The sequence below is a fragment of the Anser cygnoides genome, chromosome 1 (genome assembly GCF_040182565.1).
Source record: "Anser cygnoides isolate HZ-2024a breed goose chromosome 1, Taihu_goose_T2T_genome, whole genome shotgun sequence".
In the NCBI taxonomy this organism is placed as follows: Eukaryota; Metazoa; Chordata; class Aves; order Anseriformes; family Anatidae; genus Anser; species Anser cygnoides.
The window spans coordinates 64,251,831-64,277,506 of record NC_089873.1 but is presented as its reverse complement, the minus strand read 5'-3'; the positions used below and the strand labels follow the sequence as shown (position 1 = coordinate 64,277,506).

The 25,676-nt window shown below is 38.4% G+C and overlaps 1 protein-coding gene across 12 annotated transcripts in view; it reads left to right on the top strand.

Moving 5' to 3' along the window:
• The window catches only part of BICD1 (BICD cargo adaptor 1), a 177,139-nt gene that overhangs the window by 85,639 nt on the left and 65,824 nt on the right, over positions 1-25,676 (top strand). For all 12 annotated transcript variants that reach the window (XM_013173046.3, XM_013173048.3, XM_013173053.3 and 9 more), the window contains exon 2: positions 9,232-9,444. In XM_013173046.3, the coding sequence (XP_013028500.3) occupies positions 9,232-9,444 (213 nt within the window). The remainder of the gene's footprint in view (positions 1-9,231; positions 9,445-25,676) is intronic.

Genomic DNA, 25,676 nt, shown 5'->3' with positions numbered 1-25,676 from the left:
GAGATTCTTATTAATCACCTATGGAGTAGTCAGAACTGCTGTGCTGTTGGTTTGCAGAAGGAATTGCAGGCAATATGAATACGTGATAACAGACAAATTAAGACTTGAAGTATTTGTGCTTATTAAATGTAGTTAGGTACAAAAGGTGTAGCTGTTAATGATGTTTTAGCAGTTAGGAAGGTCGTCTTTTGCTGCCTTTACTGCTGTAGATATGAGCTAAATATTGCCTGGTTACAATGACTTAGACTGAGCTCCTCTCTCAGGGACTGACTTTTGAGATTGTTTAGATATAAAGGAGCTTATAAAAACAGGAAAGATCAACATTAGGAAAGCTGATTTCAAGCACAAACAAACCTTATTTTTTAATTATTTGCAACACTAGCACTTTCAACAAGTTTTATGGTGTGATGGGGGCATTCACAACCTCTCTGGGCAACCTGTACCAGTGCCTCACCACCCTGAGTGAAGAATTTCCTCTTAACCTCTACTCTAAATCTCTCCTTTTAGTTTAAAGCCATTCCCCCTTGTCCTGTCATTATCTGACTGAGCAAGCAGTTGCTCTCCATCTGTTTTGTAAGCCCCCTTTAAGTATTGAAAAGCTGCAGTAAGGTCCCCCTGGAGCCTTTTCTCTAGGCTGAACAACCCTAGCTCTCAACCTTTCTTCATAGGAGAGTTGCTCCAGCCCTCTGATCATCTTCATGGCCTCTTCTGGACCCGCTCCAACAGGTCCACATCCTTCTGGTGCTGGGGGCCCCAAGCCTGGACACAGTACTCCAACTGGGGCCTAGGATACAGGATTTCTCTATTGCTTATTATTATTATAATTTTTAATGTGCAAAGAATATTCTCTTCTAAGAAGCAAACTTCTTTCTTTGCTTCATACAGCTTCACTGGTTTGTGTATACCTGCCTAGGGCTTAGTCCTGTCCCTGTTTCTCATTTCTTTTCTTTTCCAGAGAATGCATTCAGGGCATGCTGCCTCTGCTTTGTTATAGGCTGCTCTGGGATAGTCTTAATTTGATGTGACAAAAGAGTTCTTCCTTCGTCCCTGTTGTTCTGACTTTGCAACTGGAAATAATCCTTCCCTATAAATACTACCCTTGAAACTTCTCTCCAGCAGAAAGCTACTGCTGAAGTAGCAGCAGCAATGTAGAAAGCAGTCAGTATTCTTCATGGGTTGTTTTTATTGTTCACTAGCAATGTGGCATAGCTTAGGCCACTTCCAAAATGCACTACAAACACACTCTTACCATGGTATATGAATTTACGTATGGGGAGCTCATTTGAAGTAACTAGAGATCACAGGCAGGCACGCAGCCCTTAAGGAACTGGATCTCAGCATGCAGCCGTACTCAAGCAAGTGCAGGACAAGGAAGTGCAATTACCTTAGCCTCATTGTTAGAAGAACAGAAAAGCAGACAGAAGAGTAAAAACCACAAAGTTTTAGTTAAACTTGGGATTTTGCCACACGACAAGGTGGTAAAGTTTACATGGAAGGCATGTTCTATCTCAGAGGCTAGACACTTTTTTTGTAAAGCAAACCAACAAAAAGCAACAAGAAAACACCCTATTCTTGTCAGTTCTTTCACATTTATTCTGGTGATGTTTCTCTTGGTTTTAATTGGAAATTTGTAATAGCTGGAGGTTGATCTGATGATAGTGTGAACTCATAAAAGCATCAGTATAGACATTGGTGCAAATTTTTAAGTTGTCTTGTGGTTCATTAATAGTATTGTTTATTGAAATAAATTTATTATTGGCCATATTCATTTTGAATAGAGCTGCTTTAAAATTGCCATCATAAAACTAATTAGTTGTGTTGTAGATAAGTGGTGCTCTTTGTTGCAAGCTTCTTTTTTCTTGTGTTTTCTGTGCCTGGAGGGAATTTGAATTCTCATATTGAGTGCTGTTAAAGGCAATTAAATGGAAATTCTTATTCACTCTGCTTTGACTGGGTTGATGATGAACAATGGAGGTTACTACTGAATGTTCATTTTCATGGTAGTGCTTTCTTCTCGTTCCTGCCACATTTAGGAATATTTTTGTTCCATATTTATATAAAGCATGGCTGCCTAAGGCCTCGTACCGTGGCATATTGATTGAAATCAACACAAGATGCACTGGGACTACAGAAGCATGGCCACGCACGTAGCCGAGTTGAATGTAAATGCCATTTTCCCCCAGTACTTTCTGAAGGCTTTGATTAGTAACTGATACATGAATTTCAACAGGCCTGTAGACACTGCAGGCATCTGTTGAGAGCAAACAGAAGACGTCGACAGTGTGCATGCTTTTATTCAAAGCTTCCCTAGGGAAAAGACTACGAATTGTTTACATTTCTGCTACAGTTCTGCATCTGTAACAGTCTGGGTATTACTTTTGTTTCCCATGTATATGATCTCTTCAGTATTTCTGACAGATAAAACCTCTAGCACATTGGTATGCAAGTCTTATTTGCAAGTTAAATACTTAATGGAGATATTAACTTACACGACTTTACAATTGCACCAAAATTCACATTATTATTATTGAATTGAGTAGATTAAATATACTGGTATTTGGAAATAAATGTTTGTTTTTTTTTTCTTTATGAGGTAATAAAATAACTTCTTTGGGTAGCATTTATGCTCATAACTATAATATATTGTGTCTCAGGCCATGAATGGGTGCACAATAGCAGTCTCTTTCCCTGTGTATCAGATGCTGTCATCTACATTTTCCAATGGGAAGTTGCACAATTTCCTTAAGGTCATATTGATTGTCTTTAGCCAAGCATGAATTGGAAACAACTGTCCTATAAGGTTTAATTTTCACCCTTTTTATAAGGCTTTCTGATCTCACAAGAACGTATAAGGAAACCTCAATTTGTTAGTTTACTTCGAAGTGTATAAAACATTGAATAGTTTTTTTTCTCCAAATTGGGGCATATGAAGTAAAATGTATGTTGTTACTTTAAAAAAAAAAAAGACTATTCATGTTGTGTGATGTAAAGAGTAAAACTGATCATCTTCATGAGTATTGAAATTATGAAATGGCTCATGCTTAGATGGTTGCTTGGATATGATTGAATTTTGATCAGTTCCTTTGTATTCCTTGTTTGGATTTGAAAGAGAAATTACTGCTGGGATCCAGCATCTTTCTATCTTCTGCCTGTCTGTAGGAGTGTTCAGCACCCTGCTTTAGTGAACACAGGAGGAATCAGATGAATGGGATACTTCAGTAGGTGTAAAACAAACTGTTTTTAGTTTGCCTTACAAACCAAAAGTTCCTCCTCCAGCTTTCTTGCCTGTGTGACCTTGCTGATTCAGCCTGCATTCTAAGTATAAAACCTGCTTCCTGGTATGGGCTCTCTCTCATGCACTGTCCACACAATACCTATGAAATCCTTTGTTCTCACACCATTTTTGACTAAACATGCATGTCTTTGTTTTGATTGCAATATGCCTATTTGCATTTGAATATTTTAATCACTTCTGTATTAGATTCCAAATAGCTGATCTGTGTCAGCTATGTTAAATGAACAGCAGGTGGTCGTGCCAACTACATAAAGGTTTAAACTGTGAGTAAATCTTAGAGTCATAAAACTTTTCCACTTTCTTAGAAAACATATATGACCATCAGTCCACACATCTGTCATTTCTGCAAGGACATTGTTATTTATTCTTTGCATTGCAATGCTGTCAAGACATACAAGTCAGGTTTAGACTGTTACCTGCTGTATTCTTCAAGGATAAAACACAATCCTTGTCTAAAATGCTGGACAGTCTGTGTACCCAAAGGATGAGGGAGCAAGGAGTAACAAACAGACAAATTATCATACCCAAGCACCAAGCACATGCCTGTAGGAAAGCCTATGGAAAGAAAGGTTCCTAGTAAGGCTGAATGCTGGATTGGATTTAGTAGCAAAGAAACTTCATCCTGGATGACTTCAGCAGCATTCAGATTATGGAATCACAGAATGGCTGAGGTTGGAAGGGGCCTCTGGAGGTCACCTGGTCCAAGCCCCTGCTCAGGTAGGGCCACCAAGATCAGGTTGCTCAAATGAGCAGGGTGTGAAATAGTGGAGGTAAGTACAAAGAGAGAAGGCATCTAAATGGAGCACCAGTGCAGCTGCCACCACATCACATCTTATGCGGGAGGCAGTTTCATACCAACTGGGTTTGAAGAAGGGCTAGAGCTGCTTAGCTCACTCACTCCCCTTCTCAGCCTTGCTGAGAAAGGATTTCATCATAGACCTATGTCTACAATGTATTGCTTCTTAGCAGAAAAAAGTCACAGAACCCTGAGCTTGGTAAATGAATTTTGAAGAAAGGTCACAAATATATAGTGAGATTAATTAAAAATATATATATATATTGAAAGACAGATGCAGAACTGCAAGTGATTAAGTGAATATTATGTAATAAGTGAGCATGCAAGTGGTGCCACAAAAGAGCTGTCCTCCTACAGTACCCCAGTGAGGCTTCTCTAGTACAGATTTTCATCTGTGGTGTCATACTAAGTTTGCCTTGGAAGTACACTACCATTTTGGATAATCCCAACCTTCTTTTCCCCTGCTGTTGTATTAGGAATGTGGAGGTAACTGATATGTAATGCATTCCACTTTGCAGCAAGTTAGCAGCTGAAACAGGTAATCATTTGAACAAGTTCAATGCTGTTGCATTATACATCAGAGAAACTACATTAAGTGTCAAAGCCGTAAAGATAGGCTGCCTGATCATCCTGATAGCAGTCAAGTCATGTTTTATTGCTCGTTAATCATCATATACTAGAAGAGCAAGTTTCTGTGCAGATCTCTTGCCCCAGGAGGTGGCTAGTAAAATTAAAACAAACTCAGAAATAGCTTCATTCATTACCTACTTCTGTTTTTAGCTGATCTTTTGCATATATGCTGCTTTCTACACCTAAACTGAACTTGTAGCTTCTCTTGCCCCTTCTTTTATAAGTGCTACATCTAAATTTCATTGTACAGGGATCATTTCACAACATTAACTATACACTAGGTTTTTTATTGCTGTTTATATGTGACATAAATATTCTCACATACGTTGTTTGGATCAGTTGTATTTTTCTATTGCATTTTTATAAGTTTATGCCTGTTTTATTCACTGCATTATTTCTTTCATGGTAGTTTGCTTCTGGGGCACTGGAATTTCTATTTGGGACTATCTTGAGTTCAATGACAAATGACTTTTTCCTCATACCTGTCTCAGTGATCGGACTGACTTCTTTCCTGTGCGTGTCTGCTGCCACCATCCTTTCTCACGCACTCAAATGTTATTCATTGCTTTAATTTTATTTTTATATATAAGCTCAGATTTTAAAACATCCCTTAAGAAGTCATAATACTTTATGCACGTGTAATACAATTATGTAATACAATTCTCAGGTCTCAGTGTGTACGTATATATTTATGCATATACATATATGTATACACACAATATTTAATGAATGGCATCTTGTGATTCATCTTTTATCACCAACTTAAAATAAATAAATCTTCTAACTCAGTCAACAGCATCCTTTCAAGCAAAGTCTTGAGAGATGTGATGGGAGTAATGTAATATGAAATTCTCTGTTAGAACAGTCTTTGTGTTAAAACATGGTGTGCCTCAGCCTTTGTAGCTGATTTCAGCTATTGTACTTATGCTGGGAAGAAGGTTCTCCAGGGAACAGAAGCTACGAAGGGTTTTTGCATGGGTGTATACAGACTTGTCTATGTCCTGATTTGAATCTGGAAGATGATGTGCTTTGTCAGAAACTTTCTGCCATGTGATTGATGAAACTAAGAGCTAGCAAAGGACTAGTAATGGTTTCTAAGTGGCTTTCATGAGTAATCACACCAAGCAAGACAGCACCATACTAACAATAACTGTAGCTGTTAATGTGTTTGTGTGGTACAATGCAGCATTAATCCAAAAACCATCACAGAAACAATACAAGTGAGTTAGTTGGGTACTGTTAGCTTAGGGAACTCTAGTGTTTCTTGACTTTTTCTAATTCAGTGGAATCATGTAAGAGCCTGGCACTGCTTTTGGCTACCAGATGAAAAATAGTGCTGTATGGCTTAATGTAAAAGTGAGGAATCTTGTGGAAGTCCTTAAGTGGGTATGTCTAGAAAGTTTAAAATTTTTGTCATTCTATATAGACCATGAAAAACAAAAGCAGGACCTTTGGCTTGCATTTTAATTAAAAGTCATCTTGTGTTCTTCTCCATGCTGCATGGATTTGCATAATTTTCATTGATATGGAAAAATAATTGTGCTTTCTTTCTTTCTCCAGATCTTTAACACATTGATAGCAGTTTTAGAAATAAAGAGGCTGGTATAATATACAGTAAAGTTCAGATTTGCTTTCATAGGGAAAAATGTTTTAATGATTTTTCTCTCACATTTCCTATAGTTATAAGTACAAATTATTATTAAGTACACAGTAACTTTGTTACACTAACAAAAATTGCATTTAAAATTTTGAAAATTCAGTTATGCTTTTATGCACTGTACGTGTATTATATTCGTACTTTTCCTTCATATATGTTGTTCATGTCTGTCAGAGGTGAAGATTCAGTCAATGGGGTGAGGTTATGCTGTGTAAGAGCAAATGTATAGCTAACATAACACATTGCAGCATTGAAGATCAGCTCAGAAGTCCAAAACAATTTATAGTCACTCTTAAAATGTTTTGTGAAATAGCTGATGCGATTAAATGATTTACCTTAAGTAAAAGAACAAATGGAGGTTTGATGCAGTGCAAACAAAATACTGTGACTTCACTAATCTACTGAGAAGATCAGATGTTTTTGGCAGTCATTTGTCCTGTCCCCCTTTTAGAAATAAAGATTTATTCATCAGATTACAGGAAAACTGCAATGGAGAAAAAATACCTGGTTAATTACTGGTGTTTCTATTTTGCTGAAGCTCTATATGCTGTTGCAATGGTTCCAATACAAATGGTTGCATTTGGAAAATGTCAACAGTGCTTTTATAGACACGCCACAGAAATGTTTCAATTTTCATGTATACATTTTTTTAGATAAATCTTTTGCCGTCTCAAATTCTATTGGTGCCCCAGAACAGTTTTAATAAATAGAACAGAAGATTATTTATTTATTTTTCAAAACCAAAATAGAGCATGGCCCAAAATAAAGACAAGGAGAGTTTCTGAGGCCTATGCAACCAACCATCCTCCCCAAAATCTGTATTCATGGCCATTCTCAGACATCACATGTGCTAAAGTGCACCCTCATTACATCTGAGGAAAATACAATATGTACCTGGAAAGCCTTCATTGCTGTGTACTGATTTTCATCCGTAGTGCTCTGGTAGTCCTCTGGTAGAAAGGGCTCCAGATTACCTTTCTTCGTGAACCCTGTCTGTCCTACCTGCTGTCCTGCTGTGCTTTGATTTTTTTATTTTTATTTTTTTCCCCCCTGGGTACATGGCCTTCACATTTGTCCTGTAGGGAATCTGTTAGACTGGAGCTTTCTGTTTAGGTCTCAGATTAGGAGTAGTGAGCCATTGAATATAAGTATGCATTGTAAGATAAAATTTATTAGCAGTGTTTCTGAAAGTTGTCTTATTCACAGACTGTGACTGAATCAGTGTTCAACAGTCTCATTAAATTGAATTTCTTGTTATTGGGAAAATCCTATTCAGCAAATTGCTGATGCTTGCTATTTCAGTAACTTGCAGTCTTTAGAGAAGACAGCTGGGTTAATACATTATTGAATATTTTTAGAATCCTTTAATGCTGAGTTCACAGGATTCTCCAAGTAAAGTAGACCTACAAGCTGCAAAGTTTTTATACAGGGTTTTGCTTTGAAGTTTCTAAGGGGCTGCTGCAGAGCCAGTAAAACTTAGAACGTGTTCTGAAAGGCAATAAATAACAACAGTAAAACAATGATTTCTATTTGGTGAGGAGTTCTTAATAATGGGAAAGCAAAAGAGGTCACTGGTTACAGCAGGTGCAAATATATACTATGCTATGTGTTTTCATCGGTCTGGGCAGAAATTAGGCTTTCATGGAGAATTTCCCTCTGTACAACCAGTTATTACAATGGCTTACCTCTCTAACACTGAAAAAAAAACACAACACAAAACAAAACAACGTATGGTTTTTCAGTGCAAATACACTTTCTTTGAATTAAGATATGTGAGAGAGCTTTTGCCTATGTTAGGCTAAATATTCATGACATTAGGTGCCTGGTTTTCGTTTTGGAAATTTCCACCAGAGTTAGGCGGTGCGGTTTTCATCAAATGTTCTGTTTTTAAAGATAATACAAACAAAATGGGTTTTTGTTTTATTTTAAGTATTATTTTATTGTTAATATTTAGGTTTTATTTAAGTTATTTTTCTATATTACACTTTTAAACTATATTTTGTGTGTTTTTCCCGTCTTTCATAGTTAAATGTTATATCCTTCAGTTCTGATATCATGGCTTGTACTTTGCTTTCTTCAAAGTTGTGTCAGAGCTGATGCAAATAACATCCCTTCAGATATTGTCACTGAAAAATATTACGTTATTAAACTGCTCACCCTTAGCCAGTAACAAGAACAGCAAGAGAATCACTGAAAAGTGCCTATTTATTTAGAAATGTCTTGAATACTTAAATATTGTTTTGTTTTAGCTGAAGCAGAAAGTACTTCAGAATAAATGAAGAGAAGTGGCAGTCAGACTCCATGTTTACCTTACCCATGGCATAGGTGACCTCTGCTTGGTACTCAGCTCATTTATCTTTCAAGTTGTAGGAAGCCATTTTTCTATACCGTAAGATCAGCTTTCCTCAGAAAAGAACACTGAAAATGGAAAACAATTGAGAAAGGTTTTGAGCTGTTTATGCTCTCTGAAAGAAAACACATTTATTTTGCAGTGTGAGAGAAGAGAGGTATTGACAATTACCAGTTGGCCTCATTCAGGAGAGATAAAATACAGGCAATAATTAAGAGTTAGTTAGCACTGCACCATCTTGATCTCAGTGGAGACTGCCTGGATGGGGCCATAAATCCATACTGCAAATGAGAACAGCTTCAAGATGCTTCCTTTCAGCTAAATGAGATGGTGGCCCTCAGCTGCTAGGAAGCTGCTAAGGCGGTATTTATTAGGTCAGAGAATGGGACACCAATCTATTTCATTCCCTCTGGCTATGCAGGTGCTCATTATCGTTGATAACTTTTTTTTTTTTTTTTTAGGGCTTCAGTAGTTTAATAGTGTGCACTGTTTTCCTCTTGCAGGCGTTTGGACAGTCCTTCTCAATTCATCGTAAAGTGGCTGAAGATGGGGAAACACGTGAAGAGACTCTTCTCCAGGAGTCTGCGTCAAAAGAAGCTTATTACCTGGGGAAGATTTTGGAGATGCAGAACGAGCTGAAGCAGAGCAGGGCGGTGGTTACCAACGTTCAGGCAGAGAATGAGAGACTCACTGCTGTTGTCCAAGACTTGAAAGAGGTAAATGGCTGTGTGAAGGGAGCAAAGGAGCAATTTTTCATGGATGACATGACACTGAATGATGAAAATGCTACAGCATGTGAAAACACCTATCAGTCTTTGATTATCCCACATACCTGCCAGTGTGAGGGGCTGTGGTTTAGAAAGGGGAGGGAAAAAAATTAATTACTTTAAAACAACAACAACAAAACTACAAATATATTAAAACCTGCTTTAGGAAGCTATAATTTTTCAAAGTACTCTTAGGACTTTGCATTGCATTTTACAGCACCTACATGAAGGTTTGTTTTACATAAATGCTTCTTATTTTTTGAAAATTTCCAATATTTACACAACTCTTTTTCTCACCACCCACGTCATTACTCAGGTATTTTGGTTTTGCTGGGATTAGATTAAGCTTTCAACAGTTTTCTTGTACTGTACAGTAAAAATCAAAATGCACACTCATGTTCAGAAAATAGGCAACATTAAGGAAGTCGAATGTCATCATTGTCCACATGGGAAACAGTGGTTTTTGGCTAATTTCAAAAAAAAAAATTAATATTTAATAATTTGTCTTTTTTAACGATTACATTTTCTGTAGCTGAGTGGAATGGCATCCTCTTAACCTAGAGAAACCCCTAGGACTGAGACGTTTACTCTGGGTTTAAAGATTATCGCCCACAAAAGGAACAAACGTTCTTATTTAATGGTTGCACTGAACTTGCCTGTAGTACAAGTCGGGTTTCAGTAAAAGGCAAGTATACCTCTTTCAGGTATATTTACCTGAATGTTTCAAGTATTTTCAGTATTCAAGTGAAATATGTGATTATAATTGTGGTCACAGTGGTTAACAAAAAATAAAATCAAGTTTATATCTACTTATCCTGAAGTCATATGCTAACAGCTTCTCCTACTGTGTGCTACATAGTCAGCCAGTTACTGACACACCTACCGAATCATTTGGTTACCCAAATGCTTGCAGGAGAACAGGATCCTTGTGACCTGGATTCAGTCAGACAAACAACCAAGTCAGAGGATACAGGTTCGTCTTTGTACTCAATTCCTTCCTCAGGGGTCTCCTTGGGATTCCTTCAAATGCAAAACTCCCTTCCATTTTCTGTCATGATTATTGACCTGTAAGTTATTCAGGAGGCAGTTTCAGTACCTGTCCTCCCCAGAATATTGATTGTCCTCATCTCTTCTGAGATAATAACAACTCTCAGTGTGAGCCCAGCTGCAGTTATTTCCTGTTTAGATGCTAAACAGAACAAGCCATAATAGTTAATTACAGTCTGAGGAAGGAATTTACTTGTATAAAAATCAGGCTCATAAACCATTTATTTATAAGATGATATTGGACCACAAAGACAAAGTCTAATGCTGAACTTTTTATTTTGTGGAAAAACAGTCAACGTATTTCAATAAATGGGATTAGTGCCTTCACTTACCAAGCTTACACCAGACACTACTACAATTAATTGCTTGAATATAAGAGATAGAGGGTGATTGACACCTACCCTAGGCTGTTAGCGACCTTGTCACACTGAATTACATTGATATTTCACCTTGTGCTCAAAGAGATCTCATCCTTGTTCCCAGCTCAGTATACCTTGGTCCAATCTTATAAATCCTAAGGCAGTAACATCCAAGTGGCTTCAGAAATGAGTTGCCCTTCTGTTGTGTTTATGAAATGTGTCTCTGGTTCTGAGTACTGCTAATAGGAAAAGGCAGACTTAGCTTAATCCAAATCTTGATAACACTAAGATAGGAAAAAAGCAACAACAACATTTCTTTAATGAAACATCTGGTACGTTTTGGTGTAAAAGCAGTCATTAGAAGAGCTGCCACAGGTTGACAGCTACAATAAGAAAGTCATTTGTCTCTTTAACCAGTATATTTGACAATCTAGTTAGAGAAAAAAAGGAAGAAAGGATGGTCTTTATGTGAGCAGCTCCGCTGAGTGTGTTAAATTCTGGACTTAAGTTACTTGATTGTGCCCTGTTCCCCCCACCCCAGTCCCAACCCCATATGACATGATTTATAAGTGTTCTTAAATTTAAAGCATCTTGCAAACTAAAACCAAAAATAATCATTCCTTTTACCTTTAGACTTAAATATAAACAAACAACAACAACAAAAAGCTGCATGTTTCTCATATAGGTAGAAATAACGTTTATACATAAGTAACATAAATTTATGGTATTTTAGCTATGTTCTGGGTTCCTTATGATACTGAAGACTGATTCCTTGGTCTTCAAAAAATCAGCCTCCTGTTTCTGGTCCCACGTCCCTAAATAACACAGTCAGTGCTCTTCCATTCTCTGGGAGTTCTCTTCTGAAAAAGTTCAGCTTTCTGAATCTGCACAGAAATCCATAGTCATGTGAAAGCATGTGAGTGTTTTCTGAACCACCAGAATGCACTCGCATGAATGCTGATGACTTTTAAGAATCTTGGGAATTCCATATCCCCAGAGTTTAAAAATTCATGCCTTTTTGCAAGAGTGTGCCATATAGTCACAGCTGATGTCTGCAGGGTGGCTTGACCTGGATCTCTCTTGCTGTATCAGGCTCAGGTCTCTGGAGATAATGCATCTCAGTCTAGGAAGGCAAACAAACCATTTTCAATCCTCATCACTAGAAGAAACACTTGGTTTGGAAGAAATTAAGTGTCTGTTTCACCCTGATGGTGAAGGATGAACCAAGAATTTCTGTACCCGGATGTTTTTTTAGATCCATGTTAAAATGATCAAAAGATTAAAACACCAGCATTGTTAATTATGATGTAATAAAATTTCCTACAGTTTTGGATAGAAATATCATCATCATCTAAGTAAGTAAAATAACGGAAACTAAGATTTTTTTTTCTTCTTCTCCCACCAAGATCTCAGACATGGGACACAATGTCATTTGGTGATTGTTAAAACGTCTGTAATTTGAACAAGAAAATATGTTGATGTTAAAACTGATGCCAGAGAGATCATTTTTAGTACTCAGAGACTAGATTTTGTGTTTTTTATGAATCACAAAGTCTATGTAGATGGCCTCTCTGCATTGGAGATACCAGCATGGTCATTAGCTCACTTAACATTTTCTAACTGTGTATGAACTGACTGCCTTTAATGAATGTTAAAGGAAAAAAAAAACTTTTAAAAACATATTTTAAATATACAGTCTTTCATCATTTTCTAATTTTCCAGTGATTGCTTTTTCTTATTTAAAAACACTTTTTATTTGCAGTCAGGAGACAAATTGCATAGCCCCCCATACCATTGAAATCAATAGCTAAATTTGTATTCATTTTAGTGGTACCAAGATTTTGTACTTCATGCTAATCGGGAAAGGTATGGGAGTGATGGCTTGGACTCCTTGTGAGGGGAACCTGTGCATGATGCAAAGTGTGAGCACTTGTGCTGGGTGCTAGTTTCACTGCTAGCTAAGTTTCACTCCTAGCTATAGCCATTTTAGAAATACAGCTTTGTGAAAAATACATGAGTAATGCAAAATATAAAAGGTATTTTATACTAAATACACCTTCAAAAAATCCTATTTGACTACTTTCTTTTTAGAAATGATATTTTCTCAGTTTGAAGAGTCAGAAGAATTAAGATTTTCTCTCATTTTTGTCAATTCAAAATAAAACCTAAAAACTTCAACTGAGAGCACATATCTAATAAATATCCACACCAATCTCACATTCTTTTGTTGTTATAAGGTTAGACTATAATGGGATTTGGGTACATAGTGCTTCCTATTTAATGTAGAAAGTAGTTAGGTCCAAACCAGCTCCTTAGCAGACTCACTCAGTTGCCATCTATTCCTTGGGGCTCCTCCAGTCAATAGGTGCCTAAGTTTCCAGCTGTAAAATTTTCTGCCCATCCAGTGGTCTGTTTGAGGCATGTTCAGGAGCACCTCTGGCTTGGACTCAGCTCTGTTACTACACTGTTGCTGGATATTGAGAACTGGCTGCAGGTGCCACTGGGAATCCCTCGGGGAGATGTTTCCCCAGCTGACCTCATCCCTGGGTATTTTTAGAGTTGACCTGTTTGGAGGAGGATATGGGTGCTCATGATGTCCTACTCCGTTTCCATGATTGTAGTAAGGTTTGAAACTCAAATATCTTCTCTGCTTGAGGCAATGTGAATCCACTTCTCTCTCTGAAGAAAGTGCCCCAGCAGTCAGTTGACAGGTTATTTTGGGGTGAGATTTCTCTTTATTCCTTCAGACGAAGCTGTTCCACTTTGCTGGGGAATAGTTAGTACTTTGTGGATCAGGCAGAGTGAGAGTGAGCAAGCTTATAATGAATGACTCCATAGCCTAAAGGCTACAGCCACTCAGCTGGGAATAGGTAACTAGTTCTAGTCTCTCAATTAATGTTTAATAAGAAATACTTAAATATTAATTGGAGCAGAGACCAGAACCCCAGTGTCTCCTCTGTGAGGTGACTGCCCTCAACAACGGCTCACTGTCTCCATCCCTCAGAGACAGTGTGGTCTTCAGCCCCAGATTTCCTATGTCCGTAGCAGTTTAACTACTGTAGGAAGCTGGAAAAGGTGAGCAAGTGCAGGAGAGGATTCACTGCTATGAACCATGCACTGTGGGAAGCACGTTTAATCAGACTGGCCATAGTGATATAACGATAGTCTCCCTCCGGTGTTATTAGCTTGCTTCCCCTCTTAGTTGCCTAGCTTTCTTCATGCACTGTATAGGAAACCTGTGTGTGTGATCTAACCATTATTCTAGGCACCAAGGTGGTTTAAGTTACTGCAGTGTTGACAGCTGCAACGCGTGCAACATCCTTCCATGAGCTCACCTTTCTCCTTCATGGTGTTATCCTGTGCCTTAGAGCCATCCAGCTGATGAGCAGGAGTTTCTTTTGGCATTTGCACTGATCAGATAAAGCTTGCATCATAAATGTATTTATCTCATTACATTTTGCAGGTACTTGTAGCAATGGTTTCATTTCTAGAGAAGAAAAAAGGGAATAATACTGAAGTACTCAGAGTTGATATCGCTAGTGGTGCCTTCATCTCCATGCAAGCACTGCTTTTTGAAAAGGAGCTGCAGAAGTGTGATGCTGGAGCAGCCTACAGAGATTGCTATAGAGCAAGGAGTGACGGAGAGATAAGAGCTGTCTCTCTTGTCAGGAGACCTCTCTCATAATTTAGCATAGTATTAGCATAGTTCCTCTAACTGACTATGTTTACATTCCTTTGTTTTGGAAGTAGTCTTTGATTGAACTGGCTCTAAATTAGGCTTAGAATATATATCTGCTACTTTGCCTGAGGGGAGGTGTTTTTCTCTCTCCTCTTTTTAGAAAAGCATACTGAAGAGAGATTTTCTAGCTTGTTGGTGCCTAGCCACACTCAGAATATTTTCTGCCTCCTTTGCTGACAGTGATAATGTTTTAGCAAGCTTTTCAGTTTCTTAAGACAAAGGAGAAAAAAACTGTTTCCTTCAGCTTTCAGAAAGTGTGTTCAGATCAACTTTAATCCTACTTATCATAAAATAGGCTAATGTTCTGTAACATGGAAAACCTTACTAGATATTGCTGACCTTAAAATCAAACTCCAGTATACCCTTGTGTCTTACCTGAGCATCCTCAAAAACATGCTAACAGTTTCTTTAAGCAGCCAGATTTTAATGCTTTTCCTGTGAAGATGCTTGCCTGTGCTCTGGATAGACTGGAGACCTGTTCTTCTGTGGTGTTTGCAGACAAAACTTTTGGTAACTAATTTTGGCCTACTTTGTGCAGCAGTTTTGTGAGGGTGTTATTTTGTAGAGCTGGATACTGATGCATTACTTTCTTATCGCTCTCTCTGTTCACAGAACTTTATTGAACTTCTTTCTGGAAAGAAACAAAATGGCTTTATGTCTTGGAGACAGAAAAATAAATGAAGCTGTGACTTGTAATCCTACCCAACCTCTCCTTGTGCTGTGAGGGGGATAAATACACTAGTATCTGATATTGTCTATCTGTCAGAGAAGGAGCTCTAAGTATAGACAACGTGACCTGTCTAGGTCTGATAAGCTCCTGGCTGCTCCTGAGCCGTTTCCTTATTAACAGATAAAGGTTTAATTATGAATCTGTCATTCAATTTCATCTCCTTCTTAGATACCACCTAACATTTTCTTGAGGTTCTTGTTTCACACATAGGCCAATGAACCAGTAACTCTAGCAAGTGAAACCAAAGGTGGCCATGTAAGATTCACTTTTATATTTCCCGATCTGTGGTTTATAATCCTATAATTGCTCATAAATTTGGTTGTGTTTCCAAGCACATACTCCTCCTATTCTATTGCACTTGTTGCTTATGAAGATTACCAGTGCAGGTTAAGTACGTTTTGTTGTGATGTTATTTTCTCAGGGTAATCCTTAGCTCTTCGGTCTGCTGCTCTTGCATCCAAATATACCTGCAGTCTACCAAATCCAGATTTGGCTGGTTGTGTTTCCTGTTAATGAGCCTGGAACAATGACTTAGGATGCAAACTTGTGATTTGACACATGCATGACACTGTTTTCTTTGGCAGTGCTCAGGCGTTTAGCCCTACTGTGAATAAAAGAGCCAAACAATGGACAGTAGGGAGGTCAAAAAAAGGCCAGGCAGGATAATAGAGCATAACCGAGGGTCTGTTGCATAAATACCGAGTGCCTTATTATAAACACTCAAATGCCCATCTTCTTTCAGAAAGGGTCTTTTACAGGGCCTCAGATAGAAAATGAAAGAGTGTGTACTTTCAGCTGTGCTCTGTAATCTCTAGGCACTGATTAATCAAATCAGGACCTGGCAATGAACCATTCTTACATAAAGTCTGGTGAAATAATGAACTCTTATTTGTGCTGATGTAACATCTCAAAGCCTTTTGTGTACACCCATGCACAAGGTGTTCTGTGAGAACACACCAAGAACAACTGTGGAGGCCAGAGGTAACGGGTTTAAAAAGGAGTGAGAGAAGCTTCATGGAGAATGGGACCGTCACTGCTTACTACACCTGAAGGTTCAGACCTGGTGCCCAGCTTAGACAGTTCCTCAGTGCTGTGATGCTGGGACAGGATGCCAGGAAAAGCATCATCATATAGTGTCTCCATTTCTCGTGTCTTACGCACATGTAAGCCGCCACTGCCAGAGGCAGGATATTGGACTAGCAACTCTCTGAACTGAGAAGATGTTAGATTTGAGCACCCTCTACCTTTGGTTTTGTTTTTAATGCATAACTTTGCTGACTTGTTTTTGTTTCTGGATGTTTCTCATAAGAACTGCTTGTGCTGACTCACTCTTCACTATTAATTTTCTAGTTAAGAATAACTTGGGCATTCATCTATTCAAGTGGCATGGAGTAAGAGGTTTTGGCAGCACTCAGATTAGCTGTGTTGCCAATTTTTAAAGAATCCTTGCAACGTGATCTGGACTCCTCAGGAGCAATAGCCCAAGAGCAGTGATTACTTTTACCCTTGTGACTTCATTCATTTGCCTAGGATTAAGTGCGAAAGGGGGACTACTCTACTTGCCAGACTTTCTGAAGCTCTAGTCCAAAGGCTTAAGTTCTGTTTGAGATAAACCTAGCAGCAGAAGAAATTTTTGCTGAAAGTCCTCACCCCCCTGAGTGCATGGGCAAGTAGAGCATAAGTCTCAGCAGCATGTGCCACTGATAAAGGATATTAAGCATAGAATGAAAATAAGTTGTTGTCCCTATTCCAATTAATTCCCCTTGACTGCCAGTGAAAATATTCTGAGCAGTTTCCAATTTAAAAAAAAAAAAAAAGAGTTAAATCTCTGAGAGACTGACACTATTCTTACCAGTTCTTCAGTGCTAAAGCGTGCCTGGCAATTGTTGAATGTTTTATGCCTTAAGGACTCCTTTGGGTTATACAAACAGTAAACTTGATGTATTTCCAGCCATCAGTACACAAATGGTGCAGTCGTATTTCTCTTCTCCTGGGAGTCCCCATGTACATTGTAGCTCTGCCTAGGTTAACCTTCTGCTGTTGATTTTCTCCTGTTCACTGCATACAGATTTATCTATCGCTGGCTGTTTTCCTAACCTGCTTCCTCCTTAACTTTTGACATCGCTCATGATTTAAGCGGTGTGGAACTGGTGGCACTGAAGAGACACTGATTCGGAGATGAGATCCACCAAACAAATGTGAAACAGCTAACAGTCTCCTTTGGAGCTGTGATTAGTACCTGGACCTTGAGAGAAACTCATACATGCTGATCACACATGGACAGTAATTATCAGCCAAGGTACTTTGCTTCCACATCTGCTCTTATGTGTTCAATGAACACATTTGTTTTCGGTGCTTTTTTTTTCTTGTCCTTTAATCAATACTGATTTACTTGTAAGGATTTCTCCTGTGATTTACTGGGTAATTTTGAGAAATGAGATTTAACTTTTCCTAGGGAAATATTTTAGAAACCAGGACAGAGAGCATTGCTGATGACCTGACCCCAGGACTGGATGATTTGTTATGCAGAATGAGGCTGAGCGTGACACACCTAACACATGTCTTTGGATAATTAGCAGCCTACACCATAGGAAAAGGAAGTCTGCCCTGTGTGGCAATGTGATGGCATCCTTAAATATGGCCCTTTGTGGAGTGGGTTCTCATACTCAGTTCCCTCTTCTGCCTCAAACCCCCAAACTCATTACCAGCTTGGCACTGGTATGAAATTGTTAATAAGTTCTTGGCTCTCACCATGTGTGTTAATTGTGCTTTCTGTAACAAACTCTGTTCTCAAGGGGAAAAAACATAAAAGAGGAATATGACAGGATGGTGAACAGCAAGAAATTCAAATAAGTCCCTTTTTCTCCCTTTGCCCTTATTATAGTATATGAGACAAGCCAGTTATTTTTAGTCGTTCTCAACAGTTAGTGCCAGTCAGCGTCCAGGAGGAGGGCAGCAAGTCAGGCAGAGGTCAGACAGTGTTATCACCCTTTCATTGTGATGGTCAAATCCACTTTTAAGCTTCAGGATTGAGAGAAATGCACTTTTGCTGGCAAATGTTTTAGATGTGTACGTGCAGATGCTCATACATAATCGGAGCTTGTCTGCTTCTGTGACATCATTGTTTCAAAAACACACCAAATAGGTAGAACTAGATATGAATGCAATTTTTGCCTTCACTGCTCTTTCATTCTGTCTGCGTAGACTTTCCTCTCCTTTCGAAGCACGGTACATCAGCTATTTCAGCCAAATGTGTCTTGAAGGCATCATAATAAATGTGTGGTTTTCACTTCAGTGCCACAGTCAGGATGTCTGTTCTGATATTGGCTGTGAACTTTATGTGAAGGATTGCTGTGACATTATAGTGTCAGCTTCAGAGTGGAATGGGTTAAAAATGGGCCACATCTTGTACATCTTGTCAGTCTTGCATACCTCTTCATGAAAATGGGACTCATATACAATACAGTTTGCTAATGCAATACTTTGAGTTATGAATAGTGATACAGGGTGGTTTACAGTTGTTGCTCATATTCTCTACTGTCTCATTTTACCAAGGAAAGTGGCAACACAACAGCAGTGAGAAGCACAGTTTCTGTGCTTAGTACCTCTACTCGATTAAAGTGGCAAGGGCAAAATTCTGGCCAATGTGGAGGAATGTGGAGGAAGCAAAGTGGCTTTCCTCAACCAGTGTTTCATGTGCAGTGAATATCTGCAGCCCTCAAAAGAGGCATTCGCAGGTCTGAAGACAGATAAGAAAAGCAGGGAAGTGGAAGAGTAATTCCAAATATATTAAAGAGAGAAATTCAATATTTTGGTATATATCAAGTCAACAGCAAGGTTTCACAAACTCATTCTGGCTTTGCTCCAAAAATCTGACAGAAAATGGATGGCTTTTGTTTGTTGTCCAAGTCTTTGAACACAGACCTGCAGACCCTTTGCAAGATGTTAGAAGTTCCAATTCACAAAGACCTCTATGAATGTTTTGAAGCAGAAACATGAAAAATGTATAGGGAAGCATATGGATAGGACTGTTGATGATACTTTGAGATGTGCTCATAGGCGTCTTGTAGAACTGGTGCTCACTGTTTTGGCAGCATTTATAACAAGCACTTTATTGTGGAATAAGCTGTAAAAGAAATGTAAGGTAAAAGAAATGTAGACTTAATATGATTAGTGTGTTTATGACACTTTTTATTGTAGATCTCTGAGATACCAGAATATTTTCTTTTGGAGGCTAGAAGGTACAGATGATTTTTTAATACAGCTTGGTTTGCCTGTGCTCTATAGATGTCATTAGCGATTTGAAGTTTACCCTCTGACAGCTTTCATCTGTTACCTTTTTACATAGTTTTGTCTTCATACTTTGCAAACACTTTCAAAAAGCCAGTTATGAACCTTCCATGACCACTTTCCTTGCACACTAAAAGTTATGAATGGATCTTCCTCTCAGCCTGATTACATAATTTCTTTTCACCAAATTTGTTATGAGATGGAGTTACACAGTAGAGCTATAACTCTGTTTTAAAATAAATCACTCTATAGGCTATAAATGAAATTGAATCCGAAGTTGCTGATAGAGTTTAGAAATACTATTATATGGTTAGTCCATTTGAAATTGTATTAACATCCTCAAGGGAAAGAAGTAATGACAGTGCATGCTATGAAGTTTAAAATGTAAAAACAGAAACAAGAAACCACACCTATGTGTGTCTGGAAGCTTACGATAAGAAATGGGAAAACCTGATGATGTTTCTGTTTACGAAATCATCCTCCTTTTAGCATGTTATCAATAGCAATAAACTTTTCTTGTATCAACAGCTGTGATATAGGTCAGCTACGCCACCTGCCTCCCACTGAATTCAGGCTGTGAATTTCATGGGTGAGCTAGGAACTAGTTTGCAGGAATTCAAATAATACTATTACCTAGTTTCACATTGCAGCAATCAGAAAGACGAAGTAAACCAGCTATCAGCTCAGCTTCAGCTGTATTTTGAATGTAGATTAATCAGTCTTTCATATCCATTTACTTTTGAGAACCATATTTCATTTCAAGACCAAATAAATGCATTACAGAAACTGAAACTTTTAAGTTCCCCTACCACAGTCTACATTTTTGTTCTCAGCTGAACTTAGAAATATCAGAGATGATGATTCTTTGCATAGTCTCATGTGCTACAGCCTCTGTAACTTGGTGCCTTGAGGCAGGAAGAGCCATGATCATCTATTTAAAGGCAAAAATTGTTCTTTGACCTAAACTGGAAAACTTCTTGCTTCCAAAGGTAGCATATTAATTGGAGATTTTTCTTCAGCCCTGTTGTTGTTTCATTAAAAAATATGGCAGTAACTTAGAGTGAACTGTAGAGGTAATCTTTCCTTCCATCAGGAACCAAATACAAAGACTGGATTATCATGGTGCTTTACCTATAATATTGGACTGACTTTTCCCAGGGGGGCTATAAGGAAGCTCAGACCAATAAGAACACAATAGGTTGGTTTATTCTTTATTACACGTTAGTACTTAAGGAAATTTAGCCATGACTGTTTCTTTCCTGTCTAACACCACAGCAAAACTCTAGTATGAGCTATACCATCTTAAAACTTCTGAAATATTAAAGCTTGTCTTATTACTGAAACTTAAAACCACACTCAGTTTTTATTATGTGTATTTAAGCATTTTTGCCTAATAGTTTTTTATGCTGCACTTGACAGGAAAACTCCCATTTTAGTTTACCTTGAAGTAGTGGAGGCAGCTCCAAGCATTGTCTCTGTTGAGGTCTTGAAGGTCAAATTATTTTTAAAGCTTATGCTGTAGCTGAATAACAGGTCAGATCCTATAATGGTGTCGTTCAATGGTGTGGTAAAATGGGTTGTGAAAACAACAGTAGAGTAAAATAAACACATGTCACTTCCTCCACTGAAGCCCATAACTCAGGAGCTGTTGGGGTTGCAATGCAGAGCCATGTGCCTTCTCCTTCTCTGGCTTTCTGCTTTACATCTCCTGCCTGTAATCCATTAGAAACTTTCATTATTTCAGCATGATGGGGGTTAACTTCTAAACATGATTTATTGCTGCCGCCTCTTAGAGATGGGGCCTGTGTTTTCAGCTAAGCTCTTGCCTAGTTAGATACTTTTTTTTGGTTATTGTTCCTGCAATTTTCACTTTATCGTGTCGGGCTTTATTGCACAGAGTTGATAGCCTATTATGGTTCAGCCAAGGGTGGGGAAAAAATAATTTGCTCTGAGAAAGAAAATTACACCAAGTAGACATTTTATCTTTGATTGTTTAGGAAACAATTTTCATGTTCTTCAGAACATAAATTGATTTTTTTTAATTAGTGTTTTCCTAGAGTTTTCGTTTGTTTTCTTTTGGAAGATGACAAAAAGCACTGAAGCATTAGTTTGGCCCTTCAGCAAAATGCACCTATAATGTGAATTCTCTCCTTCCCACCTTTCCTCTGTGCTGCAGCTTCTCCTGGTACACATGGTACCCTGCTCTCACAGCTTGCCAGCAGGTCCATGCAGTAAAAGTATCTTGCATCTTCCCACACCTCGAAGTGGAAAGCATCACTGAAAAATGTGGCTGCAGTGTGCCTTCTGGGAGCAGACAAGCAGGACAGCAGTTGAGTTATGAGGGCCCTGTGTGTGCCAGAACAACCAAAGCACCGATGGCACATCTTCCCTGGTTCAGATAATGAACGTTACAGGGGCCTATGCAGGCCTTCCACAGATGGGTCGTCTCTGTGTTGGTGGGTTTGCAGGCTTTTTGTTGTTTGCCGGTGTCACTGCTGTATAATGTAAGTAGGATTGGTGTCTGTGTTTTTAAGAAGAGCAAGTAATGAAAAAAATCCAGATCTGATGCCACCAAGTTTTTTGTTTCAGCCAGGAAATGACAGTTGCAAATCTCACCTGCTGTTATTTCTCAGTAAAGGGAGAACTGTATGCGTGTCTTCTCTTGCATACTCAAACACCTTTTCCCATGCATCACCCCCCAGGAGTACTGTATTTCTTTCTTGCCTGTGCATTATTGACTTTCAGTATATTTTGTTGCCTTATATTTTTAAAACCTTGTGCCTTGCTCAGGTCAGATGCCCACATTTCAACTGTCCTCAGTGCAAAAATGGACTGAAGGCAAACTCATGATGTATTGAATCTTCGACTAAATTAAGGAATCCCTTGCAGGGATTCAGAGGAGTGTAGTGCATAAACTCTCCAGCACTGTGCAGTTGTAGAAAAGTCATGATCTGTCAGCTTTGTGCAGTTGCCTTGATTCAAGAACATTAAACCTCATAGTTACTGTGAAAAATTAATGCAAGATTTGCATGGGAACAAAGTTCTATAACACATAGAAAATCTCCAACCTTCTTATACTGTTAAGAGTTACTCTCAGAGGCTATTTTTCTGTAAGGTACAGACAGCTGGCTACAAGCAGTAATTTTTCTGGTGCCAGATCAGACTGTAGAAGCTCTGTTTGAGTCTGTGACCTAATGTGACTGTCTTCAATTGCTTGTGTGATAGAGAAGTTTCTGAGCCCTTAAATGTTATTCCCTTCCCCTGCCCTCATCCCCCCCCCCCTTTTTCTTTTTTTCAGGAACTGGTCTCATGTCATTATCAAGATTCATCAAAGATTTGTTTGCATATATATGTTTATAGACCTTGGCTGCAGTTAATCCTTAATGCAATAATGTTGACCTCAGCTGAATTATATTTAGTATATATTTGCCTCATTATACACAAATTGCTACCAAAAATTACTAAATGTTACTTTTTAACCATTTGCATACTGCCACACTAAGTTGAAGAAAAAATGAGGAAGCCCTAAACCTAGAATATACACTGCTCTGTTCCATTCAGTAAAATTAAGCTGATTTTCTTAGCCTTAGTGTGTGATGCTTCACTTAACTCGTGAGCTTGAGCTGTAAATGAAAACAGTGATAAAAGCAATTATTTTTCTGAAAAAGCTCTGCTGTGCTATGTAGGCAATGAAGTACTCCACTAACTCCTGTAATTAAGACTTTTCTCCTTTGCCTTTGAATATATGAAAAGATCAAAGTGTCGTCCCCCTTCCTCCCTCCCCCCAGTGGACATTTCATACCACAGAATAAATTTAAGTGCCCAAAACCTAGCATGGGTAAAGGATTTACTCTAAATAAATGTTGTCATACAAATTTTGACTGGGCACTCTAAACAAGTCTTCTTTATGGACAAGATAAATGTATATTTCTAGCCTTTTCCTCCTTGAAGTTCAAGATAATCTTATCCAAGGAATAAAACTAGCTACAAAGAAACTAAATAACCTGAAGTAGCCAGCAGCAAACTATGTGTAGTTGAGTTAGAGAAAATCTATTCATGATGTGTCAAATAAATAGTCCCTAGAAAGATAACTCCACAAATGAGCAGAGATGGTGTATCTCTGTATGTGATTTCCTTCCAGAACTGGTAATAATATAGTGCTGATGTCTGGATAGTCCATAATCTTCCGTTCCAGGGGACAAAAATGAAAATTTCTGCCTCAACCACAGAACATTGTATTTCACAGGTGAGTCATTTTCTCACATTATGGAAATGATCAAGATCATCTGTGTAAACGAGGACTAGTGATTTCTGCTGCTACCTCGGTGCTGCCATCTGTTCAGCTCCCTGCATACTCAGCGAGCTGATTTAACAAGTCTGTTCTTATAGCACGCATTAATCCTATTCATATGAGAGATAAAATACTATGTAAATAAATTCTGTCTGCAGTAAGGATTTCCTTTTTGAAAACCAAGTTTTGTTTTATGAATTTTCTAACTCCTTATATGTTTTGTTTTACTTGGTAGTCAAATGTTTGCACTGTGTTCTAAATATGCTCTAAATTCTTAAGACATATAATTTGTTCAAATTTACTGTAATCAGATGAGTTTTTTTTCCCCTAATTGAGAAGTTAAGGAGCAGAGGCTAAGGTTCTTATATTCAATAACTGGATGTCCTCTTGCATTTTAAGACTTCTTTTTTACAGTCAGTGATCTGCGTTGCATCCTAAAGCTCAGAAATTCCTGGGATGCTTGTATCCCCAAAACTAACTGAAACGCGTTGATTTCTCTATTCAAGATTCAAATACTGTAATCTGTTTCCCAGTGCTCCTGATTGTTTTTTAACTGCGTTAGTATGAATCTGTCAGGTTCTTCTTGATATCCTGTAAGGGAAGATACAAAATGTCATGTAGCATCTTTCTTTCACATCTGTTTTGTGCTCTCACACACAAAACACTATCGATGTTCTGCATTTTCCTTGATGGAGTATTTAAATAACTTAACTTGCTTTCTGGTTTTCTGATAAATTATAGGATCTTACAACTGGCTTTCTCTTTAAAATAAAGCTTTTCAATTTTCAGGAAATAATTTCTGCATCAACTCCTTTCTCCCATTTCCCAGTTACTCTTGAAGCTGTGTGCTATTGCTAAGTCCAAGTTTCTAATTGAGATTCTAAGCAGCAAAAATTGCATCATTGGCTTTTGTTCTTCCATGAAAGCCCATATTAATGGAGACTGCCTTATATAAAGCAGTCCTCTTTCACCTTTGAGAACAAAGAAGAGTTCCTGTCTGAAACAAGTACTGTGACATTTCAGTGTATTGAAAGAGCTGTACTGAGCCAGGAGATGCTTTATCCAGAGCCCTGACCATTCTTATCAGTGCAGTGCACAATCAGCACCAGTGATGGTGTGATGAAGTACCTGGTACAGTCAGGAGCTGCATCTCTCAAACATTTCCCAGGGCTGAGAGAAGAGGAGGCCTTGGTCTTGCTCAGAGCCTGTTAGAGTGCTGGTGCTTGACCTTGAGGCCACTGTAAGAACATAGTTGAGCCACAGACCAGTGTATACTTCGTGGTCTGCTACTGTCTTACTCAAACCTTCCAGTCCCAGACTTGTGAGAAATGTGGGCTCTGATTCAAAGCTCACCAAACTAGCAGTATTTTTAAATTTCCCATCCAAATTCTTCCACTGGTTTCCCTGGATTTGGATCAGCCTCAGGATTTCCGTAGAAGAGAAAGGGACTGATGCCAGGGCTTGTGGCATGCAATATCTCTTACCCTAGTCTGTTACACCTAAGTGAAATGTGTGCGTGTTATTCTGTTGTTGGAAGAGAATCAGATTCAGGTGTGATTAGTCAAGCTCTGACAAATCTTTACTGCTCTTAATTTCCAGCAAACACTTAGGGCTTTGTCAAACATAAATAAAAAACATTTTTTCCAGGTATTAGTGGATAAGTATAAAAATCCTTATGGTGACACGTTACAGCATTAACACCTGATGAGGCTGAACTCAATTAAG